This window comes from Cyphomyrmex costatus, unplaced genomic scaffold (genome assembly GCF_001594065.2).
Source record: "Cyphomyrmex costatus isolate MS0001 unplaced genomic scaffold, Ccosl1.0 scaffold192, whole genome shotgun sequence".
Lineage (NCBI taxonomy): Eukaryota > Metazoa > Arthropoda > Insecta > Hymenoptera > Formicidae > Cyphomyrmex > Cyphomyrmex costatus.
The window spans coordinates 522,096-543,260 of NW_017275954.1; the positions used below are offsets into that span (position 1 = coordinate 522,096).

At 31.3% G+C, this 21,165-nt stretch overlaps 3 protein-coding genes across 5 annotated transcripts; 1 reads left to right on the plus strand and 2 right to left on the minus strand.

The window, feature by feature from the left end:
- Nucleotides 1-195: 195 nt before the first annotated feature.
- Nucleotides 196-3,994, minus strand: LOC108772586 (lysoplasmalogenase-like protein TMEM86A). Its single transcript, XM_018538144.1, has 6 exons — nucleotides 3,812-3,994; nucleotides 1,660-1,823; nucleotides 1,370-1,563; nucleotides 1,142-1,257; nucleotides 828-938; nucleotides 196-595 (listed from the first exon to the last, which is right to left on the minus strand). The coding sequence occupies exons 1-6, from the start codon at nucleotides 3,830-3,832 to the stop codon at nucleotides 491-493; spliced, it is 711 nt and encodes a 236-aa protein (XP_018393646.1). The 5' UTR covers nucleotides 3,833-3,994; the 3' UTR covers nucleotides 196-490.
- Nucleotides 3,995-5,166: 1,172 nt separating this feature from the next.
- On the plus strand, nucleotides 5,167-11,080 carry Pex16 (peroxisomal biogenesis factor 16). Its single transcript, XM_018538145.1, has 10 exons — nucleotides 5,167-5,459; nucleotides 5,535-5,781; nucleotides 6,461-6,734; nucleotides 7,067-7,170; nucleotides 7,250-7,476; nucleotides 9,338-9,411; nucleotides 9,623-9,852; nucleotides 10,126-10,350; nucleotides 10,477-10,669; nucleotides 10,801-11,080. The coding sequence occupies exons 1-10, from the start codon at nucleotides 5,333-5,335 to the stop codon at nucleotides 10,957-10,959; spliced, it is 1,860 nt and encodes a 619-aa protein (XP_018393647.1). The 5' UTR covers nucleotides 5,167-5,332; the 3' UTR covers nucleotides 10,960-11,080.
- A 711-nt stretch (nucleotides 11,081-11,791) lies between these two features.
- Nucleotides 11,792-19,580, minus strand: ZnT63C (solute carrier family 30 member 1). Of its 3 annotated transcripts, XM_018538089.1 has the most exons (9): nucleotides 19,346-19,580; nucleotides 17,237-17,428; nucleotides 15,921-16,143; nucleotides 14,725-14,986; nucleotides 14,521-14,638; nucleotides 14,203-14,418; nucleotides 12,771-12,881; nucleotides 12,691-12,708; nucleotides 11,792-12,141 (listed from the first exon to the last, which is right to left on the minus strand). In XM_018538089.1, the coding sequence occupies exons 2-9, from the start codon at nucleotides 17,411-17,413 to the stop codon at nucleotides 11,932-11,934; spliced, it is 1,335 nt and encodes a 444-aa protein (XP_018393591.1). In that variant the 5' UTR covers nucleotides 17,414-17,428; nucleotides 19,346-19,580; the 3' UTR covers nucleotides 11,792-11,931. The 3 variants fall into 3 exon arrangements, with proteins under 3 accessions (XP_018393591.1, XP_018393592.1, XP_018393593.1); XM_018538090.1 differs by lacking the exon at nucleotides 12,691-12,708; XM_018538091.1 differs by lacking the exon at nucleotides 19,346-19,580 and having other exon boundaries at nucleotides 15,921-16,323; nucleotides 17,237-17,313.
- Nucleotides 19,581-21,165: the final 1,585 nt, after the last annotated feature.

The following is a 21,165-nucleotide window of genomic DNA, read 5'->3' on the forward strand; positions in this document are numbered from 1 at the left end:
ATGTAATATATCTTCATTTTACATTTGAAAATCTCGATTTTCAGAGATATTATATAACACTACAACATAACTGTTTCGATAAAAATAACGAAATTTTCGCTAAGAAATTATTTCTTTCAGAATACTAATATTCTTCTATTTTTCAATAATATTTATACTTAATAGTATATCTTTTAATTCTTATACATATACAAAAAATAGGGATACCACCAATGTGGCTAGTACGAAATCTCTATAGGATCTCTTTGTATTTCATTAATAATACAAAAAAAATATAAGACTATTTCTGCAGTCAAAAGTATAGTATCCTATCACTGAAACTCGTCCGAGTCTTCTTATTCAATAATATGGCTTTGAAATATTCAATCTGTCAAAGACGATTATCACAATAATTTCCTACTGGAATTATGCATATAGCTTAGAGCAGACGTTGAGAAACATTCCTGTTTTGCATCTGCAGATAAGTTTATCCAGATAGAGGATAAATGTTTCAGCCTTTACTGGCAGGTACTCTGTTATTACTATTGTTTTTCGAATCTACTGCGCTTAATGCTATACCTAATTGTGCTGCATAATATGTCAACATAATGGATACCTGAAAAGTAAAAAAAATCGATCATTATTATACCTTTCATAAAATTATCATATTATTATCAAGGTTATTTTTCACAAGCACTATGAATGTATAAGCTGCGTTCCGTTATTCAATAAAATGGCTTTGAAATATTTTATTCATTGCAAGTGCAGAAAATTGTTTATATATGTTATGCATATTATAATTTCCAATATTTGTAGTGAATAACAAAACACAGCCTTAATGTACATACCTGAGAATACGGTAATGGACTGTGGAAATAATGAAACCCGAGCAAAGTGTCAGATATGACAAAGCAAATGCTTCCAATGCAACTGCACAACTTAGTCCACGTCCACAATTCCTAATGGATAAAATATGATTAATTCTCTGTATTACATTGATTACATATAAGAACTAATACTTGCGACAAAGTTTTTAGAAAAATGATAATTTATTATTAGAGAAGTAAGTATTACATATTTTTAAAAGGAATAGAGGCGACTAACAGAGGTATAAAGTTAATTGTTTCTATAGTTTTTTTTCTATATTATCATATAAATGTACCCCGAAGAATTGCACTCTTGATATGGCTCTCCATGCCATAGTGGTAAGTAATACTGTATAAATTGGTACTCCTATTGTTAAAATCCCATTTAATCCAGGCATCAAAGCACATATAACTGAAAGCAGTACATTAACCAATTAATTATTAACAGATAGCGATCAATGAACATTAATATTTAATCGATTAAATAAACACACATTCGCAATATTTCTATCTATAAATCTTACCAATTGAACAAGACATGTACAGTATTACTCCGAGTGTTAAATTAAGGGGGTTGAATCCAAATGCAAATATATACATAATTTGCGCAATAGCAAACATACACATCCCTGCAGTGAAGCAATTAGGCCACACTAATAGTGCGTCACCTATACAACTAAACACTAATCCCGTTAATATACGCCTGGAGAAGGCATATCTGCAAAGAGATGAGTATTGCGTTAGCAATGCTGAAGCAAAAAGATTACCACGATTTAAAATCTAGCTCATCTCGTTATGAGCACTCTTTACTTACTCTTTAGACAAACTAATTCCGTGCAACAAAACAAAAATAATGAGGCTTATTATGGGTAAACATTTAAAACACGCCGTTAATAGAGATGGCTGTTCAGCAAGTAATACAAAATACACGGACACGCTTTTAAAGAACGGTACCAATTTTGGCCCAACGCTTTTAATCTGAAATGTAAAAATATAATTTTATTATTTAATTGCAAAAACTCGATATGCAGAAACGTTGTAACAATAAAAATGTATTTAAATGATAACTTTAATAGACCAATTATTTTTCTCTAAGGTCACTTATGTAAATACGAAATAAAAAAAAAATAATTATAGAAAAAAATAATTGTATTTTACAAAATAGAGAATACAAAATTCCACGATGAATTATTTTAAACTACAATTTTAACTATTATACATTAAATTCACAAAAATTGCCTATTTTCAGTAAGAAATGCTATGTTAAGATAGCTTATCTAAATACGTAAAAATACAGTTTGATAATAATATGATAAACTAATGTCGGGAATGTCATAGATTAAGTTAAAAACATTTTCGATTATCATCGATTTGATATTTCACAATCATAGATAATTCAACCAAAAAAAAACACGCTTGTTTTATTGAATAGAATAACTTATATTTCCTAGCGGAGCTGAGATTAATTATATTTTTTTAGAATTTGTTTAAAGAAAGGGCGATTACAAATTAATTTTTAATTTATGATCACATTATTATTAACAGCGACTGAATACGATTATCGTAAAATTTTTCATATTTATATATTTATTATATTAACGTTTACAGTATATATTCTTTAATTTTTTTTATGTATAAAGGAAAAAAATTAATTACATATATTATTACCAAAATATATTCAAACGTTCAGCAAAGTGTTTCCTAGCGAGCTCTTCATCCATAAAACCTATCTAATGACCGTGCATGTTTGAATGAGATTTATCCGCAGTCACTGAGGCCTAATCATCGACCTAATCCAGCCAGTTACAAGATAGTACATTATCTAATACTGGTACCGTCAGGATGTACAATAGTCAATTTGATATAGAGTAGTCACTTTATGCCAATATGGTAGTTTTCTCTAATAGCACTTTATTGCAACAACTGCATTGGATTGATCTTTAAGATATTTCCAACAAGATCACGTAACACGGAAATTTTAACTTCTGGTTCGTACTTTGTAATTTCCGTTCGTATTTTTGTGATTCATTAATACTACATGTTGCAACTTAATGATTAATAATTTAGTTATCCGGTTCTTTGAGACATTGGAGAGAAATTTAGTTTACAAAACAGGAATTTTTAATTTACAAAACAATGCAAAATTATTAAAAAATAATTTTTCATACTAAAATACTGTATCATTCGTACATAATTTATTTCATATTTTTATTACAAAAATACAAATATATTTATAATGTTTATATAAATTGCAAATAATGTTTGTTGTAAAATGTAAATACGAAATGCAAATTATAATAAGTATCTTCATACAATCTTTCTACAGGCACAAAAAAACGGTGAGCAGTCCTGTTTTTTTTTCACTTTCCAAGAAGGATGCAAATCGCTTTAATTAACATAATTGTAACCGCGTGCCTACAATTTATCCGGAGAATTGCGAGTATCATACATATTCGCTAAAAATTGGTCGACTCCTCGAAAAATTCTTTCCATAAAGATGAAATTGCTGTCTGCGACAATAATATTAATGCTCCGATAATTTCCCGCGTATACAATAACACGCTTTCGATGTGCATGTCATAATGTAAGTAATATGCAAATCGAATTCTCGTCTTTTAGTTTCAACCACCACGCAAAGTAGTCACTTCGATTCATTCAATAAATTCTATTTTTACTCGAATATATGCCGCTCGCGTTCTAACAAAGGGGCGAGAGAACGAATACGTGATTCATATAAAGGGGGAAAACAAAAAACAGTAGCAGCAAGCTTATCTCTCGATTTAAATCGTACGACGACGGTGTTGTGGTGAAAGCGGCAATTGGAGTCGATTTAAATTTATAATAACAAAAAACAATCTAACAATAAAAGTAAAATAAAGCTAGCGATTGTTTACGGAATAAGGGTGACATATACGTCCACCTTTATCGGGCATGAACTACTGCCTATCGCAACCACGTCTTCTTACCACTTGTGTAGGCGATGACATCTTCGGTTGAAGGACACCAAAGGGGCGCGCGGGGTGGTCGGGGAGGGAGCAACACCGCAGCAGCCGTCTGTGTCACTCCGGACCGTCCGTAAGCCCAACCGACCGAGACCGTGACAGGCCCCGCGAGTGCTGATCGTTCGCAGGCTCCCTGTTTATTTATACGACCACTTTTCGACGCACCGTACCACACGCATGGCGTGTACTATACACACACATACACCCGACGCGCGCGCATCGCGCGCCCTGTCACCGGGGCACTGTGTTGTGCATGTGCACCACCGCCGATTGCATCACCCAGGGCGGCCAACCGGTCGGCGAGCAATCCCGTTAGCGTTGGGATTTCAGGCCAGGGCTGCGCGTTCGAAAATGGAATTTAACCGTATTCGTATATACGTGCTTCGCCGACAATTGTTTTGATTCTTAAACGATTTATGAAATCGTTTTTATAGAGACTCCCTTTTTTAAGATGCGATTCGAAGATAGATAATTTGAGAATTTTGGAAAAGTGTAATTAAAAGAGTTTGACGCACAGTCATCCACATTATTATTTTAATTAATTTTAATTTTATGCATTATAATTATATAATTGATATAAATAAGTTAATAAACGGTTATATTTTGCATGAGTCTTGAAGTGGGTATATAAAATTTAAAGGATTTTATAATATCGTTTGCAGATAATTTAAATCAAATATTTTTAAACTACGTAAATAATCGATACATCAAGTTTATTCGTATATAAAAATTGTTCAACAACGAATTATTTCTTAAACTATACTTTTTTTATTATAAGTTATTTGTATTTCGTACGAAATAATATAGTTAAAGATAATTTTAATTAATTATTTTTATACTATAAAGTTAATCGATAGCTGATTAATTAAGATTTATCTCGATGGTGCTGTCGAATATCATTTTTAATTGAATTTGAAAATTTTCGTACAAAATATAAATAATGGAATGATTCATAAGGAAATTGTTTAAGGAATCATTTTTATTTAATAATAACTTTTGTAAATCAATCGTAATTTAAATTAAATATTTTATAGTCTTTTTCTATATTAAATTAACTAATCAGGAAGTTAGATTAACCAATTGGCGACATGGACAATTCGGTGCTGTTTACAAGAATCGTAAGTCTGTTCGTGTTGCTTGACTTTCTGAATTCAGAACTTTGCGCTCTCTTTCTCTCTCTCTCAAATTTCCCTTTGGATAAAGAGAGAATTTATATATGCCTTTAATTCTTCCTCTTGATCTTTTAGTAATTCTTTACGCTAAATATTTCATTGATTAGTTTCTCTAATTATAAACGTTCGTATAGTCTTTAAAGGCAAACATAGAGATCGATTCGCATTGGTGAAGAAAATCGAAATTGAATTCGATCTTCGGAATCAAACATGGCAGTCCCAATATCCAACGCAATGATTTACTTTTTTGTAATGAGATAAGCAGAATTAAACATTTTTACTTTTCCCTACAAAAAAATCTAAACGTAACGAGATGGCGAAGTGTGTTAATTCCACGTTAAACAACCTATTGACGTCGTACAAGAATTGGATCGTAACGAATCCGCAATTATTAACAGACATCGAGGCTACTGTCAGATGTTTATCATATTTCAGTTTTGGTTAGAAGACAAGCCGTCGAACTTCATTGTTACGTTCCGCCGCGTTTAAGATACTAAAATGTATGTTCTTTGCAGGACAATTGCGCAATTCAACATTGGCCGTGGAGTTGATTTATTCCATGCCAAATCTGATAGTGCTCTGCAACGATTTGCTTATGTATAGCAGCAAACGTCAGAACTTGAAAATACCTCAGTTCGACTCGAAGATTAAAATTTGGTTGACCGTGGTGGAGTACACTGAGACCTTGCTCGAGGTTTCAGCTAAGAAGTTATGGGGGCCAAAGGGAAAATGGCTAATAATCGTAGTCATACAATTGTTTAAGTAAATATTAGGCGCTCTTTTATTTTACCGATAAATTAGCAGCGAATTCGGTTATTTGTATTACAGTTACGTTCATTTTTAACAGATTAACTTTAATCTTGCTTTACTTGCTCTCTTTGTCTTTTTTCTAATTCTTAAAACTGGAAAAAGATACAACGTTAAACCGAATTAAAGTTAATCTATATTGATAGAAATGGATAAAGCCTTGATTCCACCAATGTAAAGTTAACTTTGATTTTGGTTCAATTAATTTCTCATCTTTTTTTCTAATTTAAGGAATTAGAATCTTATATTGATGAAATTGGATCTTATGGTCTGTTTTTTTATTCCTGTACTATAAAGATACTAGATTGCATTAAAACTATTTTTTCACTTTAGTCAAATTTCAAATGTTTTACTTAAAATTGAGCTATCATATATAACATTAATAAAATTAAATGTAAAAATAAATATTTTAAAAATTAAATATCTAATGATATTATCACATCATTTAACATATACATATCATTCACTGTAGTGTGTTATTTCATTATCAAAATATTACTTGTATTATACTATTACATTTAGATGCTTTATATAAAGCAGCCTTTAACATGTACTAATCCAGTGTAATATAGATGAAAGAATTCATTGAATGTGTATCGAGTCTCCTTTTTGTATTGTTGACTATTCTTTCTAGGTCTATATTGCGACTGCTATTAATTTATGTATATAAGGAACGTATAACGAAAAGCCCAGCGATACCACCTCTTAACAGAGAAAAATTCAATAAAATTGACAATGTACAGCTGAAGGAAGGCTTTATGCTGAAAAGATCAGGCACTGTTGTTAGAAGTGTAAAATATTCAACTCCTATAGAATTACGAACATGGAAAGCTTTGCCTTCTGTCACAGACGAGAACGAAAATCTAACTAAAAATCAGGAATCTAACAGGGATCTTAAATTAGCTGAGGTTAGTTAAAAATTATAATATGTCATGTGTGTCTTATTAATGATAAGTTTTAATATTATAAAAAGTATCTCAATTTAAACTGAAATTTATCAAAGTCAAAGTATTATCATATAGATATTATCAATCTTATCAAAACGTACGTAGTGTATGAAATTACTGTACAAATGTCAGCATTGCCCAGGCCTTCAGGCCTGTTAGCATTGCACAATACGATTGAATTGTTTAATGCTGATATTACTCAGTCGACATTAATGGCGACTACATACTATGCGGATTTTGCCCGTAATATGTTAATGTAAAAAAAAAATACAACAAAAATATTTAATTTCTAGAGTCTTTATGTGACAAAACCATTGCTTCATCTAGGATGTATATACCTTAATAGCAAAAACCGTTGGCCACCGTGGATATTATCACTTATTATCGATATAGCCAGGTACACAGCACATTGAACTACTATAGATAATTAATAAATTGTGATATTTGACATAATCGAATTGTTATTGTTTGTGCAGTTTAAATGTCTTCGCTCGTTGTGCCCGAAAAGCATTATTAAGTAAGGATGAGGAAGAAGAACTCGTACGTCGAAGATTGAGTTTACTGTTGTATATTTTGAGATCACCGTTTTACGACAAGTATAGCCGTAATAAAATAGACGCACTGCTCGATACAATATCTAACTCCGTGCCTCTTGCCAAGTATTTGACAAGTGCCGTTAAAAAGAATTTACCTTATATGCAGAGTACATATTTTTACATGTGGTCGCGCTAACTTGCTGATATCAGCTCGCTACAAATGTGTAAGTTAAATTCTTCATAAATATGAAAACAGCATAATCTAAGCCTATCTTCCAATTTATTACTAATTGGAAGATTATCGAGAAGGACTTATGTTATTTTTGTACTTTTATCTATTATTATATATTGTTTTGGGATGAAAATTCAAGCAATGGTGTTTGTAATCGTTCAGTGTATATTTTATTTCATTAATTTACAAAAATAAATTATATGAAGGTCATATAAAAAAGTCATTTTTTCTTTCCATTAATTCGCTCTAATTAATTTATTAGCGTTCTAATTAACTCTAGCACGTAAGCGTGAAACAAAAAAGAGGACAACTATATTCTTCAAGTATCTATTCACTCCTCGAGATTTTGACGAATTTTCTTGATTTCTGTTACAATTTTACACAATTTAAATAATTTTATCATATGACAGATAAATGACTTTAATGTATATTTTATATATTAATGTATATTTTTATTTTTATCAAGCTGAATTTTTTAAAACTAAATAATTTAATAAATTTTTAACTTAATAAATTTTAATGTTTTCTCTTTAAGACTGTATCAGTTTTTTGTGACTCACTTATAATGATTCTATGTTGTAACATCCATCATTCATGTAACAGCCTTTTTATCGTAAGTATCAAATAGGACAAATTGTTATATCACCGTTTGTGGAACAATGTTTTCTTATGACAATGTATTTTAATACATAATATTGAATGAGATCAACGATGCGTGATTCTTGATCTGCTCGCACCAGTAACTCTTATTTATTGACCTTCATTGTTTAATTGTCAATGAAATGAGGATGGCCTTCTCTCCGCGTCAAATGGATGCGCGGCTGTTTCAATCCTCTGGAAATACTGCTGAGCGCTGAGTTACTAGTGCGCACGTGATTTGGATTATTACACGTAATTATAATCGGAAACAATTTGCTCGTATATTTTTTTCACGCAGTATCAGATATTTTACAGTGATAGTTCTGGAAAGCCCCTTAGTGTCGTTTCTAGCACGCCATGAAAGGTCAGGTATTATATCTCGTCCCCGGCTGGATGCACAAGATAATATGTTCCCCTGAAGTTATGAAAAACGGAAATGTTGTACCGCTTCTCGCAACGCGCTGCATTTATGTGTGTATATATATTACGTATATATAAATACCGTAAGTTGAATCCCGTGTTTTATTTGTCGTGAGTTAGTTTCATTGACAAGAGTGTATACTATGTGTAATTTATTCTCTCTTTGATCTCAGACTTTCAAAATGAATAACGTCTTACTGTTTGTACTATCGTGCTGTCAGCTATTGCTGCATAGGTTTGTTTTTGCACAAGGTATGCATTATTGAATATATACCGCTTATTTGTCATAACGGGACTATTTAAGTCAAATTAAAAAAAAAACGAGCTTGAATGTTTTAAAATAAAAATGTTGTAATGACTTTAAAATGCAATTTTGGTAAAATAACTGATTGTAAAGGAATAAAAGTATGTCTTTTTTTCTTTATATTTTCAATTTTTTGTAAGCAACTGAAAAAAATGATAATTTTTAGTTAGGTCTTGCAAATAAGCAATATTGTTGCTATAAAAACTTGAGAATGTGAAATTAACCATAAGTTATAAAATCTAATAATAAAAAATTACATAGGGATAATGAAAAAATTAATTGTACGAAAAATATTAATGATACACCTGAAAGATTTTATAGTCGTTTAAATAGTATCAAAGATTTATAAATAGAAAAACAAATTTCGTATTTTATAACATATTTAGTTTTTAAGTTATATCAATGTTTTCTGATTTTATATTGTTTTCTATAGATTGTGATTGCTATCCTGGAACTAGGTGTCCCAGCGGCACTACTGGTGGTCTTGACCCCAGAATAGTGAATTCGGTAATATTTTTAGTTTGCATTGAAAAAAATACTATATTGATATAACTTATTTGAAATATTTATATATATTTGTAAAAAATTAGAATTATCTATTCTACATATAAATTTTGTACGAAAAAAAGTAAATTATTATTATTTTTACATAAGTCTATCTAACAATCATTGTATATCAATATATTATTATATTAATTGCAATTTTATACTTTTATAGGGAACAACTTGCTCTACTGGATACGTGGCATGCTGTACAACGGGTTCTTCAAATTCTGGTTGTGGTGTTTCAAAAGTTCCACCTGGCGCGCATCCAGTGGGACAAGCCGCTTATGGTGCATATCCTTGGATGGTGGCCATTTTGGATGAAAACTCTAATTATATCGGAGCAGGAGCGCTTATAACTGCAAGACATGTTCTTACCGCCTCTCATAAAGTGGCACCTTACGAGTAAGTTAAATTTTTTAATTTAATATTAAATTATAAAATTAAATTTTGGAGGAATATATGCTTCTTAGGCCCGGTTACATCAACATTACTTTGGCTTTAAACGAGGCTTAAAATCTCTATCCTTTCCTCTTTTTCGGTTTTATTGGTGCAATCGGGCCTTACAACAATCTTTTTTTTTATAAACCTTCAAAGGAATCAATCTTTGAAACACTATAATATGATATGAATTTTTGATCTTATTATTCATATATGTATATTAAAAACGTGTTATAGCCCTGATGAGATTATCGCGGCGTTAGGTATGTGGAGTTTTCAACAAAATCCTTATGATCCAACAATACTCCCCATTTCGAAAATTGCCATCCACCCTTACTATGATTTGACAAACTTCCACTATGATGTAGCAGTGCTTAAACTAGGTGCGGCTGCTCCTATTACAAGTGCTCCTAATGTTAATACGGTGTGTCTACCATCTGCTGTAGTTGGGGCAGGAAGAAAGTACGTATAATCGATATATTTGGTTTAAAATTATTATTAAAACTCTGTCTAAATGTCCCATACATATTATAATTTCATAAGGAATACGCCGCGATTACACAATATTTCATTTTCACTATGTTGAAGATGTTGGGTAACAGGTTGGGGAAAGAACACCTTTAACGGAAACGAACAATCTACTCTAAAAGAAGTAGACGTGTCTGTGGTGAGTCATGCGAATTGTCAAAATGCCCTTCGACAAACCAGATTAGGTGCCAACTTTATCCTGGACGACAGTTTCATGTGCGCAGGAGGGATAGGAGGCAAAGACGCGTGCACTGTAAGAAATATAAAATATTACCTCTTGTGAAGTAATGAATATTGCATGGCAATCTGGATCATAAAATTATTTTCAATAATTTAACATATTCATTAATTCTAACAATATATCACTATGAATTTTCTTTAAAGGGCGATGGCGGTTCACCGTTGGTATGTCAAAGTAGTAACGGTCAGTATAGCGTTTTTGGGATAGTGTCGTGGGGAATAGGCTGCGCAAATCAAGGAGTTCCTGGTGTGTACGCTGATGTGATTTCTTCCCTTGGTTGGATCCAGCAAAATTTGACATAACTCTTGAAAATATACAACACAGTATCTCAAAAAAATTAAACAATAAAATTATATGTATTCGTTACGTCAAATTAAATCGTGTAAACAAATTTGTGTGTAATAAATTATAAATGAACATTAATATAAAATATCTTTCGAGATAATTATCATAGCATTTCTTAAAATCGCAGATATCGTACATAAATATTATGCAATAAAAAACAATACACATCTTGTACGTTTCTTTTATAATTGCTTATCTATAAGAAAAATACATAAAAAATATACAAGCTTAATATTTAAGAATTATATGGAGGAAAGAATATATAAACGTAACGAAGAAATTTGGTACTCTTGCTTATAAATTTGCGTTTTATCTTATAAATTACGTTTTACAATTGACGCAATAAAAATTATATATATATATATATATATATAAATAGAGTTTCGCAAAGTGGGATTCTTATAAAACCGCACTGTCAAATCAATATACAAATGAGATTTTTAAAAATACTTAACTTAGATTACATATTTTATGCGATAAATTATGCGTCAGTCGCAAAATCTTATAATTTTGAAATTTTTTCTAAGAAATTTCTAGTAAAAATTTTTTTATTTATATTAGAGCATATAGAGCGTATATAACGTAATATATTTGATATTAATATACCTTTGGGTTTAAATTTTTTATCAAGTATCTTAATTATTTACTCTAAGTAAATTGATGGCAAAGATGAAGAATTGACAGATTTATTTACTAAATTACTTCAGAAAGGAAAAAAATTGAATAAATTTTAATTTGTAAGATTTCATGAATGTATTAATTTATCAATTCTAAGCAATTGTCATAGTATGTCATTCAACCACTGCCATCAACTGTAACATTAATGAATTTATATAGATATATATTTATTGTACATTTGTACAATAAATCGTGACGCAACTCGCGTATTTTACTATAGAGGTAGATATATTTGATAATGCAATGAGAGCTTAGACAGTTGGTGCATTAACGTGAGTGTGGGGAACTTGGACGGAGTGAAACGATGTCGGATGCGAAGCGGGCAGTGATAACAAGTGTCCGCGTTCCATCTCATTCACTTCTTGCTGCTCCGTTCCTCCTATAGAGCCGGTCGAACGTGCCAAGCTGTTACGCTGTCTACACATGTACGGCGTCTCTCCAGGTGAAGGAGTCTCACGACCCTGTATTATATAAGTTATATAAATTCTTTTAGTTATATAACTTATGTAGTCTATATAAATCTTTCCAAATCTTATCAGTAAGACTAATCGACAAAATAAAACGTGAAAAAATTAATTTTTACGATTTACAAGCGATGTTTGTCATAATTGTGTATTAATAAATACGTATAACAATTCTCTTTTTTTAAATTTTTATCTTGTTAAACAAACACAAATATAAAAATAAAAGTTTACCTACAATTTTGATTTTGTTGACGATATCAATCTTGTTCTGGTTTTGAATTTAGATTTAAATAAATAATTAAAATTTGAATGTAAAATAGCTAGTTAACTTTTCAAACAATTAAAATCAAAGTTGAAGCATACACAATGCTTTTTTTTCTTTCACTAAGATATAACTGTACTTTCAAATGGATGAAGTACAGAATTTAGGTTCCCAGATGTAGTAGATGAACTATCGCGATCTATAGTCATATTTGATTCTGATTTTATTCCATCTAAGCTTCGTCCGACGTACTTTGAACTAGGGTATACAGATGGAGGACTTACATCTCTTTCCATGCCGTACTAAGAAACCGAAGAATATACGAATGATGAATGATGAAGGACACAAAATTTATGTCACTTACTTGTTTGGAAGGACCACAGCACGTCGCGTGATTGCACGGCTTATCAGTCTTTGGACAATCCAACACGCAATCTTCCGTAGGAGTCTCTTTAATTTCGCTATTAGAATGATACTAGAATAATAGAAAGAAATATATTTTAATAAAAATATTTAACAACAATAGTATTCAAATTAGGATCAATCATAAGCTGTGATTGAAATGTCGTTTATCTGACAATGAGTGAGTCGTGGATAGTTTGAACATTCATCTTATGCATCATTAACTTTGAACAAAAGATCGTTAATTTCGCATTAAATGTACATGTGACTCACAAAGAGATAGACTTTTTTTATTATAACTTACAAACGAAGATAAAAAACATTAAAAAATATATTTCTCGGAATGACAAATTACGTGCATTTTCACCTAGTTTTTTTTTTGTACAAATTTACTGTCTAATTCTGTCTTGTTTGGCATACGTACTTGAATAAACTTTTTATAATACTACTATATAGGGGAAAGTGGTTTCAATCGGACCTATTTGCAGTTTCTGTTTTCTATAAGGCGTAAATAAAGTCCGATCATAAAACCAATGGTGCCGTTCGAAAGATCATTTAATTTCCTTTATTTTTGCTTCAGATCAGTTTAACGTATCTCTCCTGTGTCGAACTATAATGGAAAATGTAAAAATGCATTTTCCGGTCCGATTTGGAACTCATAATTCTTCTATTTTTATGGACTTTTAGATAGAATTTTAAAATATATTTCAGTATTGAGTAAAAACGAGCAATTTAAGACTCAAAGATAAAAATACAGTTTATATTATTAGAATTAAAATCAATAAAAAATTCCTTCAAATCTAAGTCTGATTACACATGATATTTTATTGATTTAATGTTCTTTAGATCAGATCTGATCGGTCGATCATCAGTACTATAAACAAGTTGTGATAAACCTTCTTTCTTCGATGAATTAGCTGCCTTAATCATCTTTTTAATGTTTTTTGTATAGGTCCGATTTGGATACCCAAAGAGAAGTCCGATTTGGACACGGGTTCTTTTGAACTATTGGAACAAATTTTATAATAAACCGCAAAAATAATCACAAAACTCTGAATTTTTTAATTCTTTATCTCTCAAATCAATTATTGTTCAAATTTTTAACATCTTTTAAATAAGAATTTACAAGGATTTTCTTTTTTAAAAGAATTTTCGTATGATAGCCGAAAATACATATTTGCATCTATTTTATGAACATGATAAGAGTACTGCCAAACTGCTACCACATGTTCGGTGTCTTATAAGAACTTTACGTTATAAGTAGCATGCAAATCTGCTTAACTGTATTTATTTAAATTAAAAAGGTACAATTTAGGACATTCTCTCCTACATATATATATATATGTGTGTGTGTGTGTGTGTGTGTGTGTGTGTGTGTGTATATGTCTACTTACGTCAATAAATTCTGGTTGAATAGTCGTTGAATGTATACCCTCGTTATGGAAAAATTCCTTAACTTGTTCGGCAATTTTCATATATTCTGAAAGATTTCTACATCTTATATGCGCACTTGCTATAATACGATCACCTGCCAATTGCCATACATGAAACTCGTGTACAGCTAATACGCCATCTACGTTCTCCAACAAACGTTGCTGTATAGCATCGACCTATACAAATAGATTTACAAATTAGATAATGTATATATCATGTACTTTAAAATTGTGTTATGTACTGCATTATACTGCATTATACAAGCTAACAAATATTACCTGAATATGTGTTGGCACAGTTTGCAATAAAATTAAAGCTGATTCTTGAAGTAACGGCCACACCGAACGTAGAATAAGAATGACTAATAAAAGCGACAGTGCAGGATCAATGTAGAATCTATGTAAAAAAAAAAAGTTTAATTATATATTCAAAATTCTTCAGTATCTATATAGAATGTATAGTAATATACAATATATAATTACCTATACTTCCACTTCGTTAACCACACAATTAGAGCAGACACAATTACAATGACAGACCCCAACGCATCGGAAAGTACATGAAGAAATACCCCTCGCATATTCATCTGACTTGCATCGTGTGAATGGCCATGCGCTCGTTTTACTTGGGGTGTCGAAGGTCTATAAGCTTCGTCATTTTCGTTATCGTCTGTGCCTACCAAAGTGCTTAGTCTATTATGACTTCGAGATATACCATGCGAGTGACCATGAGCACTTCCATGTTCTACAATAATTGCACTTATAAATATCTATCGATATAAAATAGATTACTTTTATCTTATTATATAAGATATAAGACGTAAAAATTAAGACCAATTAAATTAATCCATCGATTAATTAAGATTAAGAAATATTAACTATTTTTCAAATGTGTCATGAAATATGTTAAATAATAAACTTTTCTTTTTATCATCAACATTCATTTTTCAAAATTGAATATTTTTCAAACACTCGGTTACAGTTCAACATCAATAAGATGACGAAGCAAATATTATTGCTTTTCTTCTTTAACAAACTTTTAACATTTATATTGTATATAATACTTAAACTTTTCTCTCTTTACAATCTGTATCTCGAGATATAAATCCAGCAATTTTACAAGAATTTTATTTCTGTTTTATATTTGCAAAAGCTTTGTATCTTAAATCTTGCTGCGTTAATACATTTGCTAACAATTCATAATCAATTTCTTTATCTTAACTCAAGATAAAATCTTTCGAGCACTAATAATAAGATAATATCACGACAGTATTGAACAAAGAATCTTATAGACAAACAGCAATTTGAATATACAATATTGTTATCCATAATCATAATTAAGATATCATATGGTTAGATACGAAAGATGATAATTAAGATATGAAATATAAATAAAGTGCTTTACAAATATTATCTAACAGAAAGAGAAAGTAAAAATGGAAATATAAATTTCTGTATAAGTATATTCTTCTGTATTAATATACAAATATATCTAATATAAGCAGTCTTTATGATTTTACACATAATAATAGGACAATTTTAGAGACCCTTTAAAACGAGGACAAATGTCAATATATAAAAATAAATATAATATTTATATACTTCTCAAAAAGTTTAAATTTTATCAAAATAAATAAAACTTGAGTTGCATGATACACATTGAGTTGTGCGATACTCACCATGGAATAAACATAAACCTATCACATTCACCAACAGACCAAGTGCCCCAACTCCGACCAACAGTTTAGCTTCATGTATCTCTTCTACCTCAATAAATCTTTTACATGCTTCCACAGTAATACTAAAACATAAAGCGACCAAGAATACAGCGTTCACTAAAGCTCCCAATACTTCAGCTCTGGCCCAGCCGAATGTGTTTTTGGACCATTTCTTCGGTGACATCTACAACATCAAAAATTGTTTGTAAGTAACAATATTAAATACGACAAAATATTAAGAATAGAATTTTCCAATAAGAGATCTGTTCTTTAGCTTCTTGCATCTTTTCTCTTTTTACATTGGGCTAAGTTTACATTCTCACTCACAAGTGCCACCCAAGGATCATTTTATGTTTGTTGTTCACTAAATGGTAAACAAAGATAATATAATACCTGAGAAACAAACAGAATGGAAATACAAACACGTTTGTGGAGAGGAAAAGAAAAGAACATAAACCGGGCAAGGGGAGGTTGAGCTAAACAGGGTTGCCACAAATTTTTCATCCTAAAATTTCCTGACATTTTCCTGATTTTACTGACAAAATTTTGTAATTTTCCCTGACTTTCAATAATAAATATTTTGAAATATTTTTTGTATTTTCATCCTGATTTGAAAATTGTTAAATATTTTGTTGATCGAGTAATTTAACATAACAGTGTAATTAAATTAATGTTATAATATAATACTATTAATAAATAATACTATTAATGTTGCTGATACTACATTTTATCGTTAAATTAATAGTACTTTTTGTCTTTTCCTTTCATGTATGAACATGATTCTTTTCCTCTTCCTCTCTTTCTTTTTACTACTATACTTAAAATATAAGGAACATAAATCAATGAATACAGTTTCTTTTTTATCAAAATTATGATCTGTTTATTAAAATCTCAATCTGCTTATAAAAGTTAACATATTTGAAAGAAAAATCATAAAATTATAGAATAATATTTATTTTACTCACTTGTTCATAAGTGACATAAGTTTTGCCTTCTTAGTCTTCAATTTTGAAATTTTTGTAAACAAAGATCTTTTTTTAGCAACCGAGTTGGCTTGAAGAACAAAGCGAAATGATTTTATCGATTGTGGCGTCGTGATATAAATAAATTTCTTTACAGCTATGTTATTTTTCCCGAAAAGTGCGCTGAAATCCCTGACTTTCCCTGATTTACTGACGCATTTTTCAAATGCCCTGACATTTCCCTGATTTCCCTGACTTGTGGCAACCCTGCTAAAAGAAACAGATCTAAAATTCAAAATAAACTGTAGAACTTACCTTCACAGAAAGAAACGCTACCACTAAAGCGGCTACGTCTGACAACATATGAAAACTATCTGCTATTAAAGCCATCGAATTGGTGACGTAACCAACTACGATTTCGACTAAAAAAAATAAAGCTGTCAGCCATAACATTGTCAAAAGACGACATTTCTTTCCTGTATAACGACCCATGATATCTGTGTACACCTGAAAACATAAAAAAAATAAACGTTAGCAGAATATATCATGTGTGCATTGCCTAAAAATATTCTCCGCAAGAAGCTTCTAATAATACACACTTATTTTTATAACCGTCTGAATCTATAGATACGCAAGTGTGAAGAACATCGTAACAAATTGAACAATTTATTACAACGCCAAAGTATTAATACATATTATTCGAAAGTATCTTTCTGGTCACAATCAACATAATGTCAAGTACAATACAAATTAACTGACACAGACGAGAAAGTAAATACGAGAAACGTCGGATGACGGGAGAAATTTGTCCTCCCCCGGTACTCGAGAGATATTGAAAGTTGATGAAAAACTTATCACGGTGTGAGAAATCAATGAATTTCAATTCACTTTTTCCTCCGCGGTCTTTGTTTATCATGCGAATTTCAGACGATTATCGGAGCGCGAAAAACGTCCTCGATACAGGAAGGAACTCTCTTATCTGACGCTCTTATGATCGAGGACGAGGACGACGAGAAATCGCGCGCAATACACATGTACGTGATGTACGCTCCGAAAGTCAGCAGACTTTTACAGCAGACTAAAGCAATCTCCTTATATCCATTTGCTATGAATCTGATAATAGGGGGGAAGGAAAAAAGGAAACAAATATGAATCACAAGCGGAACGGCAAGAAAGCTACATGATTCATCGCGCGGAAGAGAATAGACTTGTCTCATTAGTTGAAACTTTAATTGAACTTGTACAACTGTAGTTTACCTTTTTTTTCTATTCAAGAGAGAAAAGAAAAGTAAACCGTGCAAGAACTTTAACTGGAAACAACAGGAAGTCGATTGTATATATCTTGAGACCAGATAAAAATTACAAAAGTGAACAAATTTATTAGATGCTGTGACGAATGAAATTGTGAAGCTGAGACACTACCGTATCTTCCAGATATTCTCCTAAATTTGCTCACTTTTGTAATTTTCATCTCGTTTCAAGATACACAATTGACTGTCAGTTCTAATCATGCGTTGCAAATCAAGATACCTTTTATGTTATAATAGGATTACATTAGATCTGTCCTTTGAACAATTTTCACGGTTCATCTTTTTTCTGACAGAAAAGAAGAAAAGATTAACTGTGTAAGAGGTTCGGTTAAAAAGAAAAAGCATAATCATGGGTCGCAAATCCAAGGAATCTTTGAGGGTACCGATTAGATTTTTTTAACTGAACATCAGAAAGTCCACGCGAAGAGAAAAGAGGGAAAGATGAACTGTGAACAAAGAGGTTCAACTAAAAAAAAAAAAAAAGGCCTATTTTGCAGCGAAAGAAATAGCCGGTTCTGAGTAAAAATTTTCTCGACTAAAAACGAGCTCGAAGATAATAGAAGAACGCTGACCGTTTCAGTGTCCCGATATGAATAGCCGGACATTTGGTCTGTAATGCGTAATTAATTTACAATCCTTCGGGCGTTTCGCAGGATACATATAGCCAAATGTATCCTATATATACGTACAGTATAAACTATAAGTTATACACGTACACACCCACATACATGTTTTTACTGAACGAAAAGTGGTCGATAATATCAATGATCTCCGATTATCTCCAGGGTACCGATCATGTAACTTTTTCTCTAGAACGGAAAGCGTGAAAAGTAAAAATTTTTTACACGTACATATACGTGAATACGTTACATGTATTACCACACATGCACACGCAAAACATTTTTGCTTTTCACATTTCCGCCCTAGGGAAAAAGTAACACCGATATTCAGATTTACTCCCAGGATCCATCAATTGACACTCCACGGAAATTTATTATCCAGGATCGAGATGATGTCATCGTCGGCGTCTCGAGTCAGCGAGGAAACCAAAAAAAAAAAATAAAAAAACCGTAAGGGCGGTGAAGAGAAAAGAAGGTACGCTTGCCGCACTTACCTTTTCGAGAGGAAAATTTGTCGTGGCCTTTCCGCCGTCTTTGCCTTCGCGTTCGCCACCGATCGTTCGATTTATCAAGTGACCCTAATTGAACAAGGCGCGTGAAGAACGCTCCTGGACATGATCCGTCGCGCGATCACGCGTATGCACAGAGCGCATCGTTGGCAGGTACAGACAAGGCACACGACAAGAACTCACGACGCACTGTAGCGCCCATGGCTAAACTGATTTTCTCTTTTCCACGCTGCCGATAAATGAGGCAGACGAAGACGCTGTCCTGCGTTCGTAAAACTCCGTGAAGTCTGCGTTCTGCTGATCGACCAATCACGCAGCGTCGTGAGAATTGGATTTTCTGCGCGTGCGCGGTGAACGGCGCATCAGTGAAGTACCTAGCGTGGGTAAAAAGGGTGTCACTGTGGCCCCAAAATTATAGAAATTCTTTTTTAATTTCTTAATACATAATTATACATACACGCGGCAATTATGAGAATTTCAATAATTTACATTTAAAAGAAAGATAGATGAATTGAAAGGGAAAAAAATAAATAATTGAACTTCAACTATAATTTCAAATAAAATAACTCAAAGATTCTTGTTCTACCTTTGTTCCAGTGCTGTACATTAATACTATTAGTTGTATTAATACAGCTAACAGCAATAATACTATTATATTTTCATCCATAACTCTTTTCTTCTTGTTTACTTTAATTAATACTATGCATTATTCTAATATATACTTTATTTTTAATGTAATTTAATCCTCTGTCTTTATTCAGTATTGAGCTCGTGTTTTATCATTGTAATCTGACAGCAGATTACCAGTAGAAATTAAGAAGAATCTGCCATAATTAAATTAATGGAGTATATTCCGTAGATTTCATTTGATGTTTGCTGATATAATCTGCCATCATATTCTGTTAGCAGATTCTATATTGTATTCTGGTGACATTCTGTTGATTATATATTTGTAACAGATACTTTTCTTAAAATATCTTTTGACAGATGGCTATTTCGACTTTCAACATTCTATTTTGCAAATACAAATTATTTCCAAATTTGTAATTGTCCTATGTAAACCTGAAACAGTTTTGTATACAAAGTTCTTAAAATTAATATATTTGTAATATTGTCAAGGTAAATTATCAAAAACATTATGCCATGCGTTTCGAAAATAAATGTAAAAATAGGAAGCAATATATATAATATATATATATAGCGAGAGTTGTATCTTTATTATTTCAAATATTTGTAGCACAGGCACAATACGTTCAACTTGCTTCCGAATAAAATCGGAATCGATCTCATTATCAATCGGTCTAATCGTCAGATATATGTAATATCACATATTCATAACGACGCGAGGTGTCCAAGAATGTCCACTTTCGAACGTAAAATCTATGCGTAAAAACAATGTCTTCTTTTTTTTTTATTTTTCCGATACGCAATTCCGTAGCGGTTTCGATAATATTCGCGATTTCTCTTATATAAAAAATTTACAAATAAAATATACAATTGAAAACCGGAAGAGATACAAAATCGGATGCTTAAACAACGTAAGTACATAATAAGGCTACAAAAACTTTTATTTTTAGAAAATTAAACGGAACGCGTTATGTATGGTAGGCGTTTTTAACTCGGCAGTGGTAAATTTGTCTACAATTAACATGATAAAGTTTTTAGGTATGTGTATATATATATATATATATATATTTTATATATATAAATTGTTTGTTTTGTAGAAGATTGCGTCAATGTTTGACAAAATTATTTATTATTCAAAATATTAATTAAAAATTAAATAAGTAACTTTTGAAAAATTT